The 25,000-nt window shown below is 41.0% G+C and overlaps 1 protein-coding gene across 1 annotated transcript in view; it reads right to left on the bottom strand.

Annotated features, from left to right (window-relative positions):
- Positions 1-25,000, bottom strand: part of LOC123498877 (carbonic anhydrase-related protein 10-like) — a 165,549-nt gene that overhangs the window by 8,330 nt on the left and 132,219 nt on the right. Inside the window, exons 7-8 of the mRNA XM_045246372.1 lie at positions 22,071-22,292; positions 12,318-12,492 (exon numbers count right to left, since the gene is read on the bottom strand). Coding sequence (XP_045102307.1) covers positions 12,318-12,492; positions 22,071-22,292 — 397 coding nt within the window. The remainder of the gene's footprint in view (positions 1-12,317; positions 12,493-22,070; positions 22,293-25,000) is intronic.

The following is a 25,000-nucleotide window of genomic DNA, read 5'->3' as shown; positions in this document are numbered from 1 at the left end:
AACAGAAGCTAGAGTTGATTCATTCCACTTTTACGTCTCTCCTTCACTTTCTTTTTATTTATTTTTTCAACGTTCTAAATCTTCATCAATTATATTTTTTCTATGATTTATCTTTTTCTCGCTTCTTGTCACGTTGTTGTTGTTGTTATGATCGTTCCCTTGGTCTTGTTTAATTTGTTTTCATTATTTTTCTTATCGTTCATCTTTTTTTTATTTTTTCTACTTATTCTATTCCTAGTTTCGTATTTCGTTTGTTAATTCCATATCCTTTCTTCTCACTGTTTTCTCCACTTGTTTTTCTTCTTTCCTTTATCCCTCTGTGCATCTTACCCTATTTATTTGATATTCTTCAGTGTTTCTCTGCCTCTCGTCTCACTCCAATAAGGTCACTAACACACAAGGATTAGCTAAGTGTCTGTATTTCCACCCTCCTATGACTTGAATTTATTTAAGAGGGAGGTTTCAAGACATTTATCCTGTCTTTTGGCTAACCCTGTCGGATCTGTAAGGGAACTGGCAACTAAGTGGGTCTTTATCTATTTTTTGTTGTTGTCCTTGGCCAGTTTTTCCCTTTCTTACATAAAACAAATCGATTCTTTTTATCTCCTTATCTTTCACGTGCTCTTATCTTATCTTTCAACCTCTCTACTCTTGTCATCTAAATTTTAAATCTTTCAAACATTCAATTTTGTTTTTCGTGATCAGCTTTTCTTGTTTCCCTGTTCACTTTAATTCTTTTTTTATGACTTGCCTCTGTTTCGTTTTGCTTTATTTTTCTGATCACTGCAAGACGAATGGGAGATGAAAAGAGTAAGGGGCTAGCAACTAAGTGGGCCTTTTTCTATGGCCAATTTTTCCCTCTTACATAAAACAATCTTCTCTTTTTATCTCCTTATATTTCACATACTCTTATCATTCAACCTCTCTTCTCTTTTCCATCTAAATCTTTCAAACCTTCAATTCTTTTTTTCATGATTAATTTTTCTTGCTTCCCTGTTCACCTTATTTTTTTTTTTATAACTCTTCTCTGTTTTGTTTAATTTTTCTGCTCACTACAAGACGAGTGGGAGGTGAACAGATGAGTATAAGTGAGAGGACATTGACGAGTGGGAGTGAAAAGATGAGGAAGGTAAGTGGGTTGGACATTGGCTTTGAAAAAAAAAAAAAAGTAGATGGGAGAAGGAAAAGTTGGTCTGGAGTGAAAAAAAAAGGAATGAAACTAGACATTATTTTTTTTCTCCTATGTAAATAATGCACTTGTAAACCGTCAACTTTGAAAAGAATGCCTAATAATGACAAAAAAAAAAAAATCATGTAAATAAAAGAATAATGAAAAAAAAAATCGGTCAGAAAATAATAAACAACATAATTTTAAACAATGCGCTTGATTTTTTTTTTCAGGCGTGTAGTCTTCAGGTGTGTAGTCTTTAGGTGTGTAAAGTCTTCAAGTGTGTAGTCTCAGGTGTGTAGTCCTCAGGTGTGTAAAGTCTTTAGGTGTGTAGTCTTCAGGTGTGTAAAGTCTTCAGGTGTGTAGTCTTCAGGTGTGTTGTCTCAGATGTGTAGTCTTAAGGTGTGTAGTCTCAGGTTTGTGATCTGGTGTGTAAAGTCTTCAGGTGTGTAGTCTTCAAGTGTGTAAAGTCTTCAGGTGTGTAGTCTTCAAGTGTGTAAAGTCTTCAGGTGTGTAGTCTTCAAGTGTGTAAAGTCTTCAGGTGTGTAGTCTTCAGGTGTGTAAAGTCTTCAGGTGTGTAGTCTTCAGGTGTGTAAAGTCTTCAGGTGTGTAGTCTTCAAGTGTGTAGTCTTCAAGTCTTCAGGTGTGTAGTCTTCAGGTGTGTAAAGTCTTCAGGTGTGTAGTCTTCAAGTGTGTAAAGTCTTCAGGTGTGTAGTCTTCAGGTGTGTAGTCTTCAGGTGTGTAGTCTCAGATGTGTAGTCTTCAGGTGTGTAAAGTCTTCAGGTGTGTAATCTCAGATGTGTAGTCTTCAGGTGTGTAAAGTCTTCAGGTGTGTAAAGTCTTCAGGTGTGTAGTCTCAGATGTGTAGTCTTCAGGTGTGTAAAGTCTTCAGGTGTGTAGTCTCAGATGTGTAGTCTTCAGGTGTGTAGTCTTCAGGTGTGTAAAGTCCTCAGGTGTGTGATCTTCTGGTGTGTACATAGTCTGAGCTGTGCAGAGTTTTATACGTGTAGAGTTTTAGACGTGTACTTTCATGTGTGTGTAGGATCCAGATGTATATCGAATCGCATGTTTGAATGAAAAATAAACGCAAATGTGTACTCCAGTCAAATTTGCGCTTCTGGATCTTTATTGTTTTCAAGATGGCTGGTGTGACAATCAGTGGTGGTGCTGGTGTGTCAAGTGGGTGATAGGAAACACAAGGTGACGCAGAATATACTCTACATCAATTCGTGTCTCCCTTCCACCCACTGTTAGTTGTGCTTACGCGTGTTGTTTTTAGCCAGCAGATTGTGACCCCGAGACAATGAGGACCCGTAATGCTGTGCTGTTATTTGGGGGAGGGGGTGTCGATGCTTGCCTATTGAAACGGTGGGGATTATACTGTTTAATTCCATAATGGTGTCAATGCTTGTATCACCTCTCTGTCGCTGGCTCTCTCTCTCTCTCTCTCTCTCTCTCTCTCTCTCTTAAAGGTGGTAAAAATGGAGCTTTTCTTTTTTATTATTCTTTCAAGTATTAGATGAAGTTTTGATGTTAAGTAAAGTCCATCGGTTCTATCTTTTATTGTTTATTCCCCCATCATTATCGTTTTCTTTCTCTCCCCTCCATTTCTCTATTTTTTTTTCTCATTTTGTTCTCCTTCTTTCTCCTCCCTCTTTCTTTTTATTGCTTCTTCTTCTTCTTACTTTTCTTAATTGTCTTCTACTTCAATCTGTCTTCTGTTATTTTTGTGTCCTTTTCTTTTTTCTTCGTTTTTTTTTCATCTTTGTCCTTCCACATTTCTTTCATATGTCGTTTTTTTCTCTCGTTTATTTCCTTCTTTCTGAATTTTTTTTCACCTCATTCATCTAATTTCCTTCTGTTTTCCTTTTGTGGCTTGATTTGTATTCTTTTCTTCTTTCCTTTTCCTTCCCTTTTGTGATCTCTTTATTTCCCTTTGTGTTTGTTTTCCTGTCGGTTTTATTTTGTTGTATTTTTTCTTTTCCATATTTCCATTCTTTGATTTCTAGTTTTTAATTAATTTTCCCGTTTTCTCCTCTTCTCCTCTAGGTTATCTCTTTCCTCCTCCATTTTCTCCTTTATTTCCTTTTCCTTTATTCATTTTTTGTTCTATTTTTCACACTCGCCTTCCCACTTAACTTCTCCCCTTCTTTCTTTCCTTCGTCTAATCCTTTGTCATCTTTTCTCTCTTCCTTTTCTCCCTCATCTCTCTTCTAGCCTGCCTTTTCATTTCTATTTTGTTTTTCATGAGCATTATTCGCCTCTCTCCCTTTCCCTATTCCTTTTACTCAAACCCTTCTCTAATTTATTTTTTGTTTTGATTTCAGGTTTGTGGTCATGTTTTTTTTTTTTTTGAGTCTGTGTGTGTGTGTGTGTGTGTTTTCTCTACTTTATAATAGACCAAGGAGTTTTGGAGTAGAGCGAGAGATAGAGCTAGTGTGTGGCTACGTGTGGGTGACTTACATAGACTTTGAGCTAGCTTACTTTAGAGCAATTTTGTCTTCTCTCTCTTTTCTTTCTATTCCTCCCTTCTCTTCCTACCTGTCCTTTCCTTTTTACCTGCCCTGATCGCTCTTATCGCTTACAAAATAGAGCTTGGTTTGTATTGAAATATTTCTTGTTTATTTCTTAATTTATTTTTTCATACAGTTCCTTTCTTTTTTTTCATATATTTAATGTGTATGTTTGTATGTGTGTATGTGGTGGTGCTTGTAAATGGTAAGTGTGTGTGTGTGTGTGTGTGTGTGTGTGTGTGTGTGTGTGTGTGTGTGTGTGTGTGTGTGTGTGTGTGTGTGTGTGTGTGTGAATCTATTGATATTCATATGTTTCATTTATATATATATTTTTTAATTTTTAATGTTCTGAGTGATATTTATTGATGATGTTTATGAAAGACCTGTGTGTGTGTGTGTGTGTGTGTGTGTGTGTGTGTGTGTGTGTGTGTGTGTGTGTGTGTGTGTGTGTGTGTGTGTGTGTGCTTGTACGTGAGTGCGTGCGTGTGTGTTTACTCTTCCTCCTCCTCCTCCTCCTCCTCCTCCTTGTGATAATAATAACAGTAATAGTAATAGTCCATTCTATGCTATTTAAACACACACACACACACACACACACACACACACACACACACACACACACACACACACACACACACACAGACAAAACTCACACATCCACACGCCTTGTTTTACCAGCTCCTTTGATTGTCTGAACTGTGACGAGTGAGAAAAACACTATATTAATGCACCTGTCCCAGCGTCACCTGTCCTAGCGTCACCTGTCCTTGCGTTACCTGTCCTAGCGTCACCTGTCCTAGCGTCACCTGTCCTAGCGTCACCTGTCCCAGCGTCACCTGTCCTAGCGTCACCTGTCCCAGCGTCACCTGTCCTAGCGTCACCTGTCCCAGCGTCACCTGTCCTAGCGTCACCTGTCCCAGCGTCACCTGTCCTAGCGTCACCTGTCCTAGCGTCACCTGTCCTAGCGTTACCTGTCCTAGCGTCACCTGTCCTAGCGTCACCTGTTCTAGCGTCACCTGTTCTAGCGTCACCTGTCCTAGCGTCACCTGTCCTAGCGTCACCTGTCCCAGCGTCACCTGTCCTAGCGTCACCTGTTCTAGCGTCACCTGTCCTAGCGTCACCTGTCCTAGCGTCACCTGTTCTAGCGTCACCTGTTCTAGCGTCACCTGTCCTAGCGTCACCTGTCCTAGCGTCACCTGTCCTAGCGTCACCTGTCCTAGCGTCACCTGTCGTCACCTGGGTCAGTCTAGCCAGGTGAGGGCAGGTGAGGCAATAGAGGCGTATGCAGCACCTCTCGATATAATCCTCAGGCGATTATGCTAATGTAGATAATGTTGACATGGCATGGACGCCGCCGGAGAGAGAGAGAGAGAGAGAGAGGAGAGGGAGAGGGAGAGGGAGAGGGAGAGGGAGAGGAGAGGAGAGGGCGAAACGGGGAATAAAAGAGGTAGTTATATGAATAAAAGGTAAAGTGTCTTGCTTGTTAACACGTTCTTCCCTCCCCATTGTTCTTTTCTCCTTCCATCCCCTTTTCTTTTCTTCTTCTTTATTCCTTCCATCTTCCTCCTCCTCCTCCTCCAACTTTTCATTTCCTTCCTTTTGTTATTCCATTTCTCAGAAGGTAAAGTATAGTAGTAGTAGTAGTAGTAGTAGTAGTAGTAGTAGTAGTAGTAGTAGTAGTAGTAGTAGTAGTAGTAGTAGTAGTAGTAGTAGTAGTAGTAGTAGTAGTTGTAGTAGTAGTAGTAGTAGTAGTAGTAGTAGTAGTAGTAGTAGGAACAGCAACAGCAGCAGCATCAAAAGTAAAAAAAAATGGTGATATATGAAGCAACGAAGAGACAAAAGGAGAGGAAACCATGTGAGCTGAAGGAATGAGGAAGGAGACGAGTGGAGGAGATGGAGAGAAAGGGAAGGAGAAATAGGCAAACAATGGAGAGGGCTAGACAGAGGCAGCCATCCATCTACTCACCATCTAGCCATCCAGTCAGTCAGTCAGTCAGTCAGTCCCTTGCCACACTCCCTGGGCCCCGTTTGTCAGTGGAGGCTGAATATTGCATGACGCAATCACTGGATCAAATACGAGCTAAGCTGATGGCAGGCCCGGCGCTCACCCACGTCTCCCGCGGCCGCCCAGCCATTCCACTCATCTCGGATACGGAAGAGTGGAGAGAGGGAGAGGCGGGAAAGGAAAGTATAAGGGAGGGTAAGAGGAGGGGAAGTATAAGGTAAGAGGAGGAGGAGGAGGTATAAGGGAGGGTAAGAGGAGGAGGAGGAGGTATGATGGGGGGATGGGAGATGAAAGTATAAGGGAGGGTAGGAGGAGGAGGAGGTATGAGGCGGGGGATGCGGGAGAGGAAAGTATAAGGGAGGGTAAGAGGAGGAGGGTAAGGTATGAGGTGCAGGTGAAAGACAAGGAGAGAAGAAAGCAAGTGTGAGGATGAAGTGAATGGAAATGGTATGGGGAGGCAGAGATGAAAACAACAGGAGAGTTTGTTCAACCCCTTCAATACTGGGAAACAATTTTTTACCTTGATATTTGTGTACAATTAGACCATTTTGCTGTCATTAGAAAGTGTCTGTGGAGGTCAGAAGATTAATGGCCACAGTCTTCACTATTCTAATCCCCCACATAAGTTTCTAAAGCTTTATAAAATCACCAAATAGTAAGCAGAATGAGTATGAAACGCGTCATGGCACTGAAGGGTTTAAGGGAAGGTGTGAGGGGATCGTGGAAGGAGGAGGTGATGAGAGTGCGAGACTGGAATGCAAGTGGAGAGAGGGAAGGTATGACTAGAATGGGATGTGGAGAGTGGAGGGCGTAGGTCTGGGATTGGTGTGTGGAGGATGAGTGGAAGTGGAGATGGAGAGAAGAGGTGGAAAGAAGAGTAGCAGGTGGAAGAGGGAAAAAGGATGCTGAGGAATAGAGAATGAGTGGAGAGAGAGGTAAGTGAAGTGGATGAGATTGGGTGAGGGAAGGAGTAAAGAGGAGGAGGAGGGGGGGGAAGAAGGAGGGGGCAACAGGTCCTTTGGGTCTTGTCGCAGGGGAGAGGGAGGGAGAGGGAGTGAGAGGAAGGAGAGGAGGGAGAGGAAAGGCGTAGGTTGAAAGGGCATCTCGTTGTCATGGTCTGAGAGTTGTTAGTGCCGCGGTGAGAGTGTTTGGTTGTGGTGTTGACGGAGGTAACACACTGAGAGGCTGGGTGGTGGTGGTGGTGGAAGGTTTGATGTCTGGTGCGATTGGAGAAGGGAGATAGATGGTGGTGCTGGTGGTGGTGGTATATGGTGGTGGAATGTTATGTGTGTGTGTGTGTGTGTGTGTGTGTGTGTGTGTGTGTGTGTGTGTGTGTGTATGTGGCTGACGTAGGGAAAGTGGTGAATGGTGAATGTGTGTGTTTGTGTCTGTGGTGTGTGTGTGGTGAAGATGGAAGTGTGGCAGTGAAATGTGGTGAGGATCAAAGTGTGGTAAATGGGATGAGGGAGTTAGATGGTGAAGATGGTGATGAGAGTGATGATTTATGTGGTGATGAATTGCGTCAAGTAATCAATGTGGTGGATGTGATGAAGGCAGACAGTGTATGGGAGAGTGTGGTGAATGTGCTTGGTGAAAATAAAAGGTGTTGTGTGGTAAATATGGTGATGATATGTATGGTGTGTGTAGTGACAAAGAACCAGTACTTTAATATTGCAAAAAAAAAAAAAAAATAAATAAATAAAAGATCTACTAAGAGACAGAGAACAGACAGAGAAAAGAAACAGATAGACACTGATAGAGTAGCGACAGATGGAGAGCAAACCAGTAAGAGACAAACACACAGTGACAGATGGAAAACAAAAACTAAATAAACACACACACACAGACACACAAAAATGACAGGTATGGAGAGCAAACAAACATGAGCGTGGATAAACCCTGAAATATACATGACAGTACCAGATGGACAGGTAAACAGACAGTGGGTATAGCATTGACAGGTAAGAGGAAACAAAAACACACCTTCCTTTCTCCTCCACCACCGCATCACATAGAGAGAGAAAAAAAAATATACATCACAGAAAACAAATTTGATAAAAGTGTATATTTTGTCTTCACTGGTAGAATCTCTCATCTCCTTTCCTTCCAACCTATCCTTCCCTCCTTCCTATCCATCCACTCTCCTTCCTTCTCTTGTTGAGGAAACAGTGGAGGGGCGTTGGTAACCTCGAGGGTGAAGGAAGGAAAGAAGGATGGAGGGAGGGAAAGAGAATAGGAAGGAAGAAATGGCTGTGTTTTTCCCCTCACCTTACTTTCCCTCGTCTCACTTCTGGCATGGGACCTTTACCTTTACCTCTCTCTCTCTCTCTCTCTCTCTCTCTCTCTCTCTCTCTCTCTCTCTCTCTCTCTCTCTCTCTCTCTCTCTCTCTCTCTCTCACGGCTGTCTGATGGGAAAAGTTACCTTTGTAAACTTCTTCATCTTCCTTTCTCTCGCCTTTTGGTCTCTTTCTCCTGCCATTGCTGTATGCTCTTGTATTTTCATGTATCTTGCTGTGTATTTTTCTTTACATTTACTCTCGTCCTCCTCTCACTGTTTGTATCTCAAGTTCTATGTGTCATTATCATCGCCGTCGTCTTTTTCCCTCAGTACTTTCGTTTTCTTTCATTTTCTTTTTTTCTTTTTCTTTCTTTCTTCTTTTTCATCTTTTTTCTTTTTTTCCTTCTTCTTCTTTTACTTCTTTAACTTCTTTTACCTTCTTTTCTTCTTCTTCTTCTTCTTCTTCTTCTTCTAGTTTTCTTATCTATGTGTTTATGGGTGTTCATACATATTTCTCTCTCTCTCTCTCTCTCTCTCTGTCTCTCTCTCTCTCTCTCTCTCTCTCTCTCTCTCTCTCTCTCTCTCTCTCTCTCTCTCTCTCTCTCTCTCTCTCTCTCACAGCCTCCAGCATCCTTAAAGAGGAAGATGTTGAACTGGTCCTCGCCCCAAAATATAGAGAAACAGAATGAGAGAGAGAGAGAGAGAGAGAGAGAGAGAGAGAGAGAGAGAGAGAGAGAGAGTGGGAGAGTCTCAAAGGCACACAAGATGGGAACTACCACACGATTTGCTGACGTGTGCCATTTTTCTTTTCCTCCTCCTTCTCCTTCTCCTCCTCCTCCTCCTCCTCCTCCTCCTCCTCCTCCTCCTCCTCCTCCTCCTCCTCGGTGTCCATTGTAGTTCTCTTAGTTCATTAAAGACCATTATTGTGCTCCAGTTCATAGAAAACGGGGTTCTGGTACTGGCTCTCTGTCTCTCGAATTTGCCTTTTTTTTTTTTTCCGTCACCAGGTTCGATCCTCGTGTGACCAGAATAGGGATGAGCGCCTGCCGTGTGTGTGTGTGCGTGTGTGTGTGTGTGTGTTCGGAACTTGATGTACGTGTTTGAAATAGCGAGGGTTTGTATGTCTGTATCTTTATGGTCGTATTTTGTTTGTTTTTGTTGCTGTTCTGTGTGGATGATGTATAGAAAATGAGGACGCAATATCACTGCTACTACTACTGCTGCTGCTGCTACTGCTGCTACTGCTGCTACTGCTATTGCTACTACTACTGATGGGATAGTTAAATAGAGAATATAATTGCAGTAAAAACAGCAAAAACAATAGTAATAGTAGTAGCACTAGTAGTAGTAGTAGTAGTAGTAGTAGTAGTAGTAGTAGTAGTAGTAGTAGAAAATTATTGTAGTGGTAGTAGTGACAGTTGTAGTAGAGTAGTAGTAGTAGTAGTAGTAGTAGTAGTAGTAATAGTAGTAATAGTAGTAGTATTAGTATTATTATTAGTAGTGGTAGTAGTAGTTGTCGTCGTCATCGTCGTCGTCGTAGTGTTTAGTAGTAGTAGTAGTAGTAGTAGTAGTAGTAACACCACCACCCAACTGCCTCCTTTGAATAGAGGTATCAACACACACACACACACACACACACACACACACACACACACACACACACACACACACACACACACACACACACACACACACACACACACACACCTGTTTCCCTTCTGAGTGCGGGCAGCAGCAACAACATCAGCAGCAGTAGTCTGGCTGGGCCTCAGGGGAACCAGCGCAGGATATTTTTCTCCATTTTCTTGTCTGTCTGTTCGTGTGTTTGCCAGTCTGTCCGTTTGTGTGTCTGTCATTATATTTCTTTGTTATCTCTCTCTCTCTCTCTCTCTCTCTCTCTCTCTCTCTCTCTCTCTCTCTCTCTCTCTCTCTCTCTCTCTCTCTCTCTCTCTCTCTCTCTCTCTCTCTCTCTCTCTCTCTCTCTCTCTCTCTCTCTCTCTCTCTCTCTCCAAGAAACACTAGCTGTTAATCATCTCACACACACACACACACACACACACACACACACACACACACACACACACACACACACACACACACACACACACACACACACACACACACACACACACACACACACACACACACACACACACACACACACACATTCAAACCCCCTCTGCCTACTTTCCCCTTCCCTATAGACGTACAAGAACAGTAATGAAAACCCCACAATCCAATAAAAACCCAGCTCTAAAGTGTGTGAAAGCTACGAGTGTACAGCCTTAGTGTGCTACGCCTCACAATCAATGCCCCGGTGCTCGCTTGGTATTGAGTACACACAAGACAGGGAGGCAAGAAGCAGGTGAGCAAGTAGGTGGAGGGGAGGTGTCCAACGTACTTGCTTGTGTGTTGTTGTGGTGATCAATGTGTTGAGGTGATGAAGTGTGCTTTGTAATGTTTTTTTTTTTTTTAATGTTAGATGTGACAAATGGTTAAGGGCAACATGAAACGAAAAAAAAGTGTATATAGTTACCAGTCTCCTTGTAGGTCCGAGAGAGTTAGTAGCCCTCCCACTCCCGCCCCCAAGAAAAGGGATAACCTTGAAACCTCCCTCTTAATTGCTTGTGTGTTGGTGTGGTGATCAGTGTGTGAGGTGTAAAAGTGTGTTTTGTATAGATGCACTGTTGTAGGTGTGTGCGTATATGTGTTTGTGTATATGTGTGTGTGTCTGTGCACGAGTGGATAGATAGTTAGATACATAGATAGATACATAGAAAGATACATACATAGATAGACAGATAGGCAGATTGATAAGGGGTGTAGATGGATAGATAGCTAGACGTAGATGGTTACATGCAGGGATAGAGCAACTGATAAATATATGAAAGAATAGATAAGATACTATATAAATGTATTCTTAGGTTAATAGATAGATGGATGAATGGACTGATGAATGGCTGAACAGACAGGTAGATAAATGAGAGAGAGAGAGAGAGAGAGAGAGAGAGAGAGAGAGAGAGAGAGAGAGAGAGAGAGAGAGAGAGAGAGAGAGAGAGAGAGAGAGAGAGAGAGAGAGGTTAAGTAAGTATAGGTATAGAGAGAAAATGTTTGTTAATCTAAGCCTTTTTCCTTCGTGTTTGATGTATGTTGTAACCTTTATTGTGAGTGATTAGTGCCATGAATAATGTTTTGAATGAGAACAATTGGGAAAAAAATGCAGACCTGTATTGCATATTGAGATATATAGATTGATAAATAGAAAGATAGAGATAGATAGATAGATAGATAGATAGAGAGAGAGAGAGAGAGAGAGAGAGAGAGAGAGAGAGAGAGAGAGAGAGAGAGAGAGAGATAACTAGTGATTTATTTCTCTTAGAACACGTACCCAAGAATTTTAAAAGAAAACTGTCTCATTCGTCACACAAAACATATGAGATCTTTACGTAAACTGCAATAAATCAACAACATATTTCTGGATATTGACTTGTACAACACGAGCACCAAAATCCTTCCAGTCCGTCAGTCGCTTTAACAAATTTGACGTAACCTGCAAAAAATGTTCATTAAATCAGACTTCACGTAATTATACATTATCAGAACGACGTCACTTACTAAATTCTATCTTAACTTAACCTAACCTAACCTAACCAGATCTAAGCTACCGAAACCTAACTTATTCCTGTCTAACCTTAACTAACCTTACTTAAACTTATCTGAACCACCTACCTTAAGGCAATGTAGCTTAACGTCACCTAACCAAAACTAACCAAACGTAACAAACCGCACATACATGAACCTAACCTAACCTAACCTAACCCAACCAATCTAACCTAACCTAACAAACTTACCCTATCATACCTAACCTAACCTACCCTACCTATCCTAACCTAACCTAATCTAATCTAACCCAACCAATCTAACCTAACCTAACCAATCTAACCTAACCTAATTTACCCTAACCTACCCTACCTAACCTAACCTAACCTAACCAAACAAAACCAAACAAACCCGTGGTACAGTGGAAACATGCTTGCTTTGGGGTCCGAGGGGTCTCCAAGCGCACTGGTTCGAATCCTGTCTAATGTCTGAGTGTAGGTTGGGCTTCCTCACTCGGGGCAACGGTTTCCTAGCGGGTGGGCTTTGAGATAGGAGGTACCCCCAAAAAGTAGCCCCTTTAGCCCATAAATTCCCGTGAAAATCCCACATGGTAGAAATGAAATAAAAAAGAAAACACACAATTCAACAACACAATAAGCACTTTTTATCATTGCATTTTCTGTTACCCTTACCTTCATTCACCCTTCCTACAAAACAGAAAGAAAAGAAACACAGGTAAGCTCCGCAACTCACCTGTGTAGTACATCTGGCGCGCCATGGTGGGACAGTTGAGGTTCCTGCCGTTGGTGAAGTCAATGTTAGTCCTGACGGGGCGATGGTACATGTTTTGCGTGGGGCGGAAGTTGTTCACCATCTTAGCTTTGGGACTCTTCTTGGTGCCCTGGTGCAGCTTCCTCAGGGCGTGCAGCTGAGGGACAGAGAGAGAGAGAGGATGGGGAATGAGAATGAGAATGATGGTAGGGAGTGAAGAAAAGACGAACAATATAGAAGGATAAAAGGAAGTAAAAGTGGAAAAAGAAGAAAATGATGTTAAGAATTATAGATATAGAATGAAACGAATGGTAGAATGGTAACAATGGAGAGAGAGAGAGAGAGAGAGAGAGAGAGAGAGAGAGAGAGAGAGGGTGGCGAATGGGAAGGAGAATGATGATAGGGAGTGAAGAAGAGAAGAAAAATATATTAGGGTAAAGAAAAGTAATAAAGCGGAAGGAGGAGAAGGAGAAATTAGAAATAACAGGGATAGGATGAAAAGAATGATAGGATGATAACAAAGGATGAACAAGGACATACTAAGTACAATAAAAAAAAGCTTCAAATAGAGAATGAATGAATAAGCATGAGAAGGATGAAGAAGAGATGAAAAAAAAAATGAGAGAGACGAAGAGTGAAAGGAGAAAGGCAAGATAACAATGGGAAGGAGTAAATCGGAGAAGAAACAGGATGAAAGAGATTAAAGGGAGCAGGATAGAAAGGAGACGAAGAGAGGAATAGGAGAAAGATACAATATAAAAGGATATAAGATAAAAGAAAGATAAGGAATAAATCAGAGGGAGACAAAACGATAAAGGAAGGAAGGAGGGTGAAGAGTGGGTGAGGGGGAAGAGTGAGAAAAATCATTGGAATCGAGAAGTGAGTGAGAGAGAGAGAGAGAGAGAGAGAGAGAGAGAGAGAGAGAGAGAGAGAGAGAGACAGAGAGAGACAGAAACACGAAAAAATAAACCACACAACACAACAAAGCAACACAAATAAATCAGAAATAAAAAAAAGAAAACAGAAAAGAAGAAAGACAAAAATCCACCGAATAAATAAAACGAAAAAAACAAACAAAAACAAATAAATAAGGAATGGAAATGAATGAATGACGTGGGGGAAGAGGAGGAGGAGGAGGAAGAGGAGGAGGAGAGAAAGAAAACGGAATGAATGAAGGAGATAAAACCGAGGTGAATAAATGAAAGATAAATACAACAGGAGGAAAGACAGGAAGCGTTTGTGAGTGACGCACGGAGAAATTGGCGCGCAAAATGTGAGCGTGGGTGGAAACGGAAAGACCAGGAAACACGAACGAACTAACATACGAACACCCCCCGCCCCCCAAACGAACGAACGGACGAACGGACGGAGCACAGGAACGAGAAAGGAAGGAGAAAGCGTAGTGGTGAGAAATTGTTCCATAATACCAATGTTACAAAGAGAGCGAAGGGATGGAACATGGACAGTGGCAGTGGCGGTGGTGGTGGCGGTGGTGGTGGCAGGGAATAGAATAAATGTAATGGACTGATAAGAGGAATGGAAGAGGGAAGGAAGGAAGGAAGGAAGGAAGGAAGGAATGAAAGAAGAAAGAGTAATAGAATATATGCATGAATGAGGCTGAGGAAAAAAAAGAGGAGACATGCAGAAGAGGATTACAGAGAGAGAGAGAGAGAGAGAGAGAGAGAGAGAGAGAGAGAGAGAGAGAGAGACGGACATCAGCAACAAATAGGAACAAGAAATGGATGAAGAAAGAGGTATAAAAGAGAGAGAAAGAGAGAGAGAGAGAGGTGGGCGAGGGAGAGAAGAGGGGAAGAAAAGAGAGGTGAAGAACAAGGAAGGGGAAGAGGAAGAGTGAGGATAACAGGAGGAGCCGTGTAAGAGAGGATTAAGGAAGGGAGAGGGGAGAAAGGGAGAGTTAATATTTGATGAGAATTAGTCCCCCCTCCCTTACTCCTCTCACCCCAGACTCACCTCTCTCTCTCTCTCTCTCTCTCTCTCTCTCTCTCTCTCTCTCTCTCTCTCTCTCTCTCTCTCTCTCTCTCTTTCCTCCTAATTCCTCCTTCCCTATCTCCATTTCTCTCCTATCCAAATGAAATTATCACAAATATTCCTTTTTCCCCTCTTCATTTTTTTTCTCTCCCTCTCTTCTTCCACCCCTCTCTTCCTCTCTTCCTTTCCCAATCCTTTTCCCTCTCCCCTTTTGTGTGTTTGTCCCTTCATCTATCAAACATGACTAAAATTTTCCTAAGTCTTTTTTTTTTCTTCCTCCTTTTATTTTTCCATCCTTCTCCTACTTCCTCTTTCTCTTTCTCTCTCTCTCTCTCCATTCCGTTTCTCTGTTTTCTCTCTCTATTCTCTCCTCTCCCTTCTCCTCCTTCTCCTCCTGTCCTTTTATTCTATCTCTGTTATCTTTTATTAGCTTTTCTTTTTTCTTTATTCTTTTTCTGTCTTATTATTTCCTCTTCTTTTTCTTGTCGATCTCTTTATTAATTTTCTTTTTTCTTTGTTTCTTTTATTTTTTTCTTCCTTCTCTGTCATCTTCCCAGTATTTTTTCTTTTTCTTCTTCTTCTCTTTATTCTTCTCCTTCTATTTCTTCTGCCTCTTTATTTCCTCGCTTTTCTCTTTTTTCCTTATTTTCCCCTCACTTCATTCCTTTTCTCTTTTGCCATCCTTCCCATCCATATCTCGCCTCTCTCTCTCTCTCTCTCTCTCTCTCTCTCTCTCTCTCTCTCTCTCTCTCTCTCTCTCTCTCTCTCTCTCTCTCACCACATCTATTTCACCTAACACAACATAAAGTCTAAAATTATCTTGCCTTTCTTTTTTCCTTCTTCCCCCCCTCTTGTCTTTTCTATGTTCACACTAGCAAGCTAAAATTACCTTCCTTATTTTCCCTCCACCCTCCGTCCTCCTCCTCCTCCGCCTCCTCTTCCTCCCCTAGCGTTCTTCCAGCTAGCATCACCAGGGAGATAAAAATGGCCACAGGTAACACTACATTACCCTTCACACGAGTCCCGTTGTGTGAATAAGGGAGGATGCAGCGGGGCGGAGATGTGGTGAGGGCCTCGAGAACTTATTAGGTTTTGTGCGGCTAATGTTGAGGTTATTTGATTTTTAAGAGGGTTGCTCTGGGTATCGTCTCGTAGTCGTGAATTTGGTGTTTTTGTTGTTATTGTTGCTATTTGTTTTATTAAGGGGTTTTCATTGTGTTGACTGTGTGTGTGTGTGTGTGTGTGTGTTTGTGTTTGTGTTTGTGTTACTTTTTTTCATATAGTTGAGGTGATTTTGTGATTATTTATGTGTTTTTTTTAAGAAGTTTCCTTTGAATATCGTGAATTGCTGTTGTTGTTGTTGTTGTTGTTGTTGTTGTTGTTGTTGTTGTTGTTGCTTTGTGTCATGAATTATGCTTGATTTTGCTGTGTTTGTGATGTGTTGTTATTTAGGAGAGTTGTTTTGGCTTATTACTTGTTTATTTATTTATCTATTCACTCATTATTTTTATTATTTATTTATTTATTCATTGGTGTGTGTGTGTGTGTGTGTGTGTGTGTGTAATAATAATAATAATAATAATATACGGTTTATTAACTTGGCAATGTAAAATTACACTGAAAATGTACAGGGGCGGGGGGGACATTAAAAACAATGAACTGAAATGCTTAACCTAACTATGGGTCTAACTTAACCTAGAATTCACTTATTAATTTACTTATTTATTTAAGGCTCGCACAATAGTGGGCACCGCGCTAAGTCGGTACCGATCAGTGCGCGGTGCTCTTAAGGGCGCTTAAGGGTGTGTGTGTGTGTGTATGTGTGTGTGTGTTATCCTGTTGAATTTCTACTTCTGGCATGAGTTAGTGTATATTTTTTTCTTTTTTCATTTTTTTTGCTATACAAGTAAGTTTTTCAGGGCTAATGTATCGAATTGCCGCTCGTGCTTGGATTTAGCTTCTTGTTTTGAATGTACCGTGTGGGATGCACTGTTTAAATAAATATGCACGTTTGGGATCTCTACTGCAGCGGGGTGATAGTAGTAGTAGTAGTAGTCGTTTTTGTTGATGGTGGTGGTCGTGGTGGTGGTAGTAGTGCTTATGTAATTGTTGTTGTTTTTGATTATGATGTTGTTGTTGTTGTTGTTGTTGTTGTTGATGTTGTTGTTGCTGTTGATGATGATGATGATGTTGCTGTTGATAATAATGATGATGATGATGATTGTATTGTTGTTGTTGTAGAGAAAAGACAGACATGGTAGGATGTTGACCAAAATATAAAAAAATTAGAGAAAAGAGAGAGAGAGAGAGAGAGAGAGAGAGAGAGAGAGAGAGAGAGAGAGAGAGAGAGAGAGGAAATAAGTAAAAAAAAATAGCAAAACTTACAAAACCTAAAGAGAAAAATAGAATGTATATAAAAATGTTCTCTTAATCTCTATCTCAAAGTTAAGTGCAACGATGATAGAATATTTATGTGCTTTTTTTTTTTCTCTCGTTTTAGTCTTTGTATATTACCTTTTTTTTTTTTTTTTTCTATTTATACCATGTGGGCTTTTCACGGGAATTTCTGGGCTAAAGGGGATACTTATTAAGGGTACCTCCTATCTCAAAGCCCACCCGCCAGGAAACCGTTGCCCCGAATGAGGAAGCCCAACCTACACTCGGACCGTGGACAGGATTCGAACCCGTGCGCTTGAAGACCCCTCAGACTCCAAAGCGCGCATGGTTCCACTGTACCACGGCGGCTCCTTTTTTTTTTTTTATGATGTAGAACCCGGTAAAATAAATTGTTTTGTTGTTTTGATTCATGTTTCATTAATCCTTTCACTTCCTTGGTCCTTTTCATCTTATCTTTTCTCTTTCTTACTCATTATCATTCTTATCACTTCTCTTCTCTTGTCTTCTCTTTTTCTTTTTTTTCTCTTCTCTTTTCATCCCTTCCCTTCTTTCCTCTAACCCTTTCACTTTCATCTGGCTTATTTCTTCGATCCTTTTCATGTCTTACTCATTACCTTCTTATCAATTTTCTTCTCTTCTGTTCCTTCCTCTATCTTCTCTTCTCTACTCTTCTTTCTTCGATCCTTTTCATCTTATCTTTTCTCTTTCTTATTACCATTCTTATAATTTCTCGTCTCTCTTCACTCCTATCATCTTTCCCATCCTATCTCTCTTCATTCCTCATCATCTTTGTCATTGCTATTTACTCCCTCTCTCCTCCTCAATGCTCCTTATCATCTTTCCTTTGTCTTTCGCTCTTCTAACCCTTTGTTACTTCTTACCATCCTTCTCATTCTATCTCATCTCACTTATTGTTCCACAGCTGCCTTGGAACACTATACTGGCCACTCAATGTATCAACTCTTCAAACTCCTTTATATTCCTTCCTGGTGCTTTGAAACATTTAATACATTGCCTTGAGATTGTTTTATTGTAAGATAGAAAAACCGGCCAAATGCAACAGCAGTGATTAAATAAAAGGGCCCACTGAGATGCCAGTCCCGAAAAGCGTCAAGAGATTTAGTTGAAAGAATGGGTACATGTTAGTTGCTTCCTATAACAGTAGAGTTAAAGATAGATATTGCATTTAATTGCCTAGACAAATAGATTATATAGACGCATTCAATCCCTGCCTAGGTGGATTCAAACGTGTTAAGCAAGTAATTCGCTAGATTTTTTCTTTTTTTGGTAATCCATCAAGTTACTTCGTGTAAATCGCTTAATCAGATTATCCCTCCGGTGAACTTTTTGCTTTATCTATTTATCAGTTTATTCATTCATTTATTTATTTATTTAGCGTATGTAGTGAGCAACACGTGATGAAGTCTTTGTAGTGATTGATTGTAAGGTTTACAGCTCAAGGAAATGTTTCAAGTTCGTGTCGCCGCCTTGCAAGTTGGGCAGTCCCTGTAATGGCGCAACACAGCCGCCAAGTGTGTGCCGTGGAAGTTCCCAGTGAAGTTGTCGGTTAGGTAATTGTTACATGCAAAGGGGCAAAAGGATAGGTCTCTGGATATCATAATGTTCATTTTACCTGGGAGATTCAAGATTCGTTGGTGTTATAAGATTAAATGTCCTTTTCCAGATTGGACATTTTGTATGTCATGGTATATATTAGTTACTTGAAATTAGTGACTTTTTTTTTTAAATTAGATCACTTTTCTAGGATGAAATTTTTCCTCGGGTTAAAATTTTTTTTCAAAATTGAATGTCAAGGCTTGAATAACTTTTGCTCTAAGTAATTAGTCTTTCTGAAGAGGCCATTTTCTAAGATCAGATGCAAATTTTAAAATTAAATAACTTTCTGCATTATTTGGAATTTTGTAAGGTTTACAATACGTTTTAGATAAAGATCGTTATTCTTCGTGACAACAAACTTTCTTTCTCTCTCTCTCTCTCTCTCTCTCTCTCTCTCTCTCTCTCTGAGGCGTGGATGCGTCTCGTGACTCGCTCCTTGAGGAGAAAACAAGTGTCGTGCAGCGTAGTATTTCCGGCTCGAGGCTGAAAAGATTGAAATTTAGAAGTAATAGAATTTGGAGCCTGTATTTTTGAAGGGGAAAATGTTTATATTATTCACACCAACTTGCGAGTCCTTGATCTGAAGTTAACTAAAAGCGAGCCGGCGTATGAACAGAACCCTGAGGACCATCACAGCTAACTGGCGCCATTGTGAGGCGAGGCTGTTTGTTACAACGACCAGTGCCAAGTGAGAATTTGTAATGATTTTCAGATTCGCTACGACAACAATAATGGCGATGCTGCTGCTGTTGCTGTTATTGTTGTTGTTGTTGATGTTGTTGTTGTTGCTGCTGCTGAACGTAGGTGTTGCTGTTGGGCTGTGAGTGCTGTTACTGTCGCTGCTGGTAATAAAACTACTACTACTACTACTACTACTACTACTACTACTACTACTACTACTACTACTACTACTACTACTACTACTACTACTGCCACTTCAAGTAATAACAACAACAACAAAAACAACAGCACCAGTAACAATAACACAACAACAATAATAAGAACGATAATAATAATAATAATAATAATAATAATAATAATAATAATAATAATAATAATAATAATAATGATAATGACAAACGATTTCCCCTTCCTGGAAACACTTGCAGCTGGATTAATGTAATATATTCTTTACCAGTTTTACCCTCCACTTAAAAAAACATTTACATACATGGGCTTAGAGAGGACGGTTTACAATGTGTGTGTGTGTGTGTGTGTGTTTTATGTGCAGAAAAGCCATGTTCTGTTTGTTATTTCGCGTTTAATTCTCTCTCTCTCTCTCTCTCTCTCTCTCTCTCTCTCTCTCTCTCTCTCTCTCTCTCTCTCTCTCTCTCTCTCTCTCTCTCTCTCTCTCTCTCTCTCTCTCTCTCTCACGGCACTTTTAAGGGTGAGGCAGTGGCTGTGTATGTGTGTCTTGGCCTTTAAAGTGTGTGTGTTTGTGTGTGTGTGTGTGTGTGTGTGTGTGTGTGTGTGTGTGTGTGTGTGTGTGTGTGTGTTTTATCAAGTTCATTACTACTACTACTACTACTACTACTACTACTACTACTACTACTACTACTACTACTACTACTACTACTGCATCGTCGTTATCTCATTTATTAACTTCACAATCAGCACCACCACCACCACCGCCATCACCAACACTACCATTTTTCACAATTATTGCTAGCATCACTGTCATGACCATCATCTCCACCATCGTCACCACCTTCTCCACCACCACCACCACCACCACCACCACCACCACCACCACTAGCACCACCACCAGCCCTAATGGAGGAAAGCATGCTACGTTTTAATTACATACAAAAATTTCGGATTTTGAAAGCATCTTATCTTCACCCTCCACTTTCTCTACCCTTCCCCTCCTCCTCTCTCCTCTCCCTCTCCCCTCTCCCCTCTCCCCAATCCCCAATTCCTTCCTCCCCCCTTCCCCCTATTCCACTCTATTGCTTATTATGATAATGAGAACTGCTTACCAAAGGTCTTACTTTCCCAATTTCCTCACTCCCTGCACCACCACCACCACCACCACCAACAACTTTTTTTTTGCTCCTTTCTTTTTTTTCTATCAAGCTCATTACAAAACCACAGCCACAGCCAGCTACCCCCTTCCCTCCCCCACCTCTCTCTCCTCTCCCTCTCCTCCCGAGCCTTCCCCTCCTGCTCCCCTCTCTTTTTTCCCCTCACTAACTTAATTAAATGTTTTGACCCCAATGTTGTGGATTAATAATATATCGAGTAATTGTTTGTTCTTCGTGTGTTTGTGTTTTTCTGGCTGGTTTTGAAATGATGATGATTATTATTTAGTATTTTGAATTGTGTGTTTTTTTTTATTTTACTTGTTTTGGTTATGGGTTTATTCATTAGGTGTGTTTGTGATGTTTATTTTTATTGTTATATGCTGCAGTCTTTCCTCATATTCTCTCTCTCTCTCTCTCTCTCTCTCTCTCTCTCTCTCTCTCTCTCTCTCTCTCTCTCTCTCGTAAAGATTCTTCCAATGGTGATCAAAGTAAATAATTGAATTCTCACAAAACAATAACAATTCTATCCCTCGTTGTCACCAAGATAGAAATAGATAAAGCATTGTTGTTTGGCGTGACGGAGAGATAACACACACACACACACACACACACACACACACACACACACACACACACACACACACACACACACACACACACACACACACACAGAACATATATGACTTTAGGATTCCATGTTAAATAAAACTGGTAACCGTACAGCTGATTACAAACATGGAAAATTTTGGAAATGGATAGATTTATTTGAAATATTGAGGGAATGTAAATAGACGAAAGAATTTAAATAGGATAGATATGAATAGGTAAAATTAATGATGTGTAATTGAACTAACCTCAACCTTGGTTAAATTCTGGTAAGTATTAGAAAGATGGAAGAGTGTAAATTAATCCTCTTCATCATTATTTGGCATATCTTTCTTGAATCACGATTTTCTTACTCTACAGACAACACCAAACATTGAACTGTCTGGAAATTACATAACCAACTTTTTTATGTCTCTCTCTTCTGTAGATGCTTATAAAAACTCAACACATTGTCTTTAATACTGAGAGTTGTTGCGTATCACAGTAAAACGTATTAAGTTATAAAAATGAACAGGTAAAATTAACTCTATGTAAACCGAGCCAGGTGAGCAGAACAAAGGAAACAAAAGCAGGTAAATCTAAATAGTTGAATTATCATGACCTTAATATGTAGTGTGTAGAAAAGAAGATTAAGGTGAGTAAGAATATATTTCATTATTTCATTTTGCCTGCTTTATTTTGTCTCGTTCTGTTTACCTATTTCAGTTTATATAGCTCTTTTTGCATGCATCTATTCACGATTACTTACTCTTTGCCTATACAACAAAGTGAAAGCAGAGAAATACAAACAGATAAAATCAAAACACCTAAAGTAAATTCCTTCCACACACGAACAAAGAAGCTTACCACCCCTTCCTTCCACACCTGCCCAGACACACCTGTCCAGCCACACCTGCCCAACCACACCTGCTGCTTGATGATAGAGATTAAAATGAAACATAAATCTTTTCACACAGTCACACACTCACCCCTCCTTTTCACACACACACACACCAGTCTTCACACACCATATACCCACACACACATACCCACACACACACACACACACACACACACCAGTCCCTACACACCTCTCCACACCTGTCTTCATCTATCCACACACCTGCTGCTTGGTGATATAGATGGGCTTGTTCACCACCACCCACGTGACGGTCTCATGGCATGGCGGCTGCGTCAGGGAACCGTCGTAGGTCATGTAGTTTTCAGTCCCCGGCAGGAGGCCCTTCACGCTCAGGTGTTCCACGGGGGCCCAGCTGCCGGCGTACCTGATCTTCTCCATGGCGTCCGTCAAGTGGCGCAGCTCAGGGTTCCCTCTCTCCGCTATCTGAAGGTGCAGGAATGAGGTATTGAGTGTGTGTGTGTGTGTGTGTGTGTGTGTGTGTGTGTGTGTGTGTGTGTGTGTGTGTGTGTGTGTGTGTGTGTGTGTGTGTTGGTGTGTGATGTGGAGATATTTATAGGTAAGTGAAAAGAGTGTGTGTGTGTGTGTGTGTGTGTGTGTGTGTGTGTGTGTGTGTGTGTGTGTGTGTGTGTGTGTGTGTGTATGTGGTTTGCCTGGATGTGGATAGAGTAAAAGATGAGGTGGAGCGTGTGTGTGTGGAAGGAAACGGATTACTATAGAGGATAAGTGGAGGTGGAGGGAGAAGAGTGGGTTAAGCGTTTGGGATCATGTCAAGAATAGCGAACCCTGCAGCTGTCCTACTTTCCAGGCTACCACTTCGCAGCTCTAACCTAACATAACCCTATTTTTAACCTAACCTAACATAACTCTATCTTAGGTTAGGTTAGGTTAAAGTTAGGTTAGGTTGGTTTTGGTTGTCATATTTTCATTCATACGTCATGTCAGCTGAGTGAAAGAGTTACGAAGGGAAAGCCGGGAACTGAGGAGAGCTGGAGGGTTCGTTAATGATGAGTGAGATATAGTAAGTGAGACAAGTAGAAGGTGGAAAAATTAAACCTTAGTATTGTATTTGAAAGTGGAGTTAGAAGAGAAGAAAGAGTAAATTTAGAGCTTGTGTATTGTGTGTTAGTGTGGAAGGAAGTGGAGTAGTAGGACTTGGTGGTCGTACAAATAGGAGTTAAATGGAGAAAAAAAAAAATTAGGAGGGTTCGGAAATCTTGACATGATCCAGTTTTTGCTTTGTGTGGATGTTAGATAGAAAATACTAAAGGAGAGGAGAGAGATCAGTGAATGTGGAGTGAGATTTAGTAGAGGAGACAAGTGGAAGTGGATAAATGAAAGCTGAGTGTTGTATTTGAAAGTGGAGTTAAAAGAGAAGAAAGGTTAAATTCAGAGCTTGTTTATCGTGTGTTAGTATGGAAGATAGTGGAGTAGTAGAAGCTAGTGGTCGTAGAAATAGGAGTTAAAACGGAGAAAGAATTTAAGATGGGGCGTGTTCTGTGTGTGGATGTGGAGAAGAAAGAGTAGTAGAAGAGGTACTTGGACATGAAAAGAGGGAACTGTAGGTTTACTTGTGGTTTTTGTGGAGAAGGAGCAGTACTAGGAAAGGTTGTTAGGTTAGGTTAGGTTAGGTTAAGTCTCAGTTGGGTGTGAGATTGAAGGAACCGTGTCAGTGGAGGAGGAACGAGTACGGAGTGTGTGGATATTGTGAGGATATGGAAGGAAGGGAGACATTGTTGAGAGATTAAGAATAAAAAGCTAAAAGAAGGAAGGAAAGAAGAAAAAGAAGAAAAAAAAGAAAATACGGAAAAAAAAGAAAGATGGATGAGGATGAAGAGTAAAAAGAGTGAAAAGAACGAAACAAAAACAGGAAAGAGGAAAGCGAGAAGGAACGAAGGAAGGAGGAGGAGGAGGAGGAGGAGGAGGAGGAGGAGGAGGAGGAGGAAGAAGAGGAAGGCGAGGGGAAGGAAGGGAGGAGGATATTTGCGTGTGGGGTGTAGATGATGGTAACGACGTTGGCAGGAATGGAAGGAAGAGGGGCGGGAGGCTGTGTTTGAGTGACGAGGAGGAGGAGGAGGAGGAGGAGGAGGAGGAAGAAGAAGAAGAGGAAGAAGAAGAAGAGAGGAAAAGAGGTTAGTACATAAGCTAGAAAGGAGGAAGAAAGGCATGAAGATAAATTTTGAGAAGCAGAGAGAGAGAGAGAGAGAGAGAGAGAGAGAGAGAAACAAGTAAGGTGAAATAGAGGAAGGAAGGAGAGACGAAGAGAAAGGAATGGAGGGAAGGAGAGGAAGGAAATAAATATGGTTTTATGGAGGTAATTGTAGCGACGTAATGATGGAGGAGGAATGGAGAGAGAGAGAGAGAGAGAGAGAGAGAGAGAGAGAGAGAGAGAGAGAGAGAGAGAGAGAGACTGGAAATGAAGGAAGAAATTGGGCAGGTGAAATAGAAAAGGAAGAATAAGAAAGACAGGAAAAACGGGGAAATATGTATAAATAATAAGAGGAAGCGGAGGGAAGGCGAAGGAGAGAGAGGGAGGGAAGGAGGGAAGGGGAGAAGGAGGGAGGGAGGGAGGGACCTGATAATGAAGGCAGAAAAGGAAAGAAGGGATGAAAGAAGATGCGATAAACATATTACTAGCATGAATACATCAGAGAGAGAGAGAGAGAGAGAGAGAGAGAGAGAGAGAGAGAGAGAGAAGGTTTGGTGAAGGGTCGATGCCTTCGTTTGCCTCCTGTGGTTCCGTGATCAAGAGAATCATTTTCCGATAGTGTGTGTCTTGTTCTTCACCACATAGATCACTTTCGGACTCCTTTCTCTCTCTCTCTCTCTCTCTCTCTCTCTCTCTCTCTCTCTCTCTCTCTCTCTCTCTCTCTCTCTCTCTGCAATATTTTCCTTATTTATTTACATCATTCACCTGTATTTTGGAATTTCTTCGTCTTTATTCGTGGCGTTGATTGTTGTTGTTGTTGTTGTTGTTGTTGTTGTGATTGTTTCTTACATTATCTCTTTTATATCTTATCTTATTCAATTTTTTTTTGTTATGTTCCTTTTCTCTTCCTGTCACTTATTCACTTATTATTTTTTCCATCCCTTCTTCTTCTATTTCTTGCTTCCTTCCCTCCTTTTCTCTCTCT

The sequence above is a fragment of the Portunus trituberculatus genome, chromosome 48, assembly GCF_017591435.1.
Source record: "Portunus trituberculatus isolate SZX2019 chromosome 48, ASM1759143v1, whole genome shotgun sequence".
NCBI lineage: Eukaryota > Metazoa > Arthropoda > Malacostraca > Decapoda > Portunidae > Portunus > Portunus trituberculatus.
Note: the sequence above shows the minus strand (reverse complement) of the source record. Positions and strands in the feature narration are given on the sequence as shown.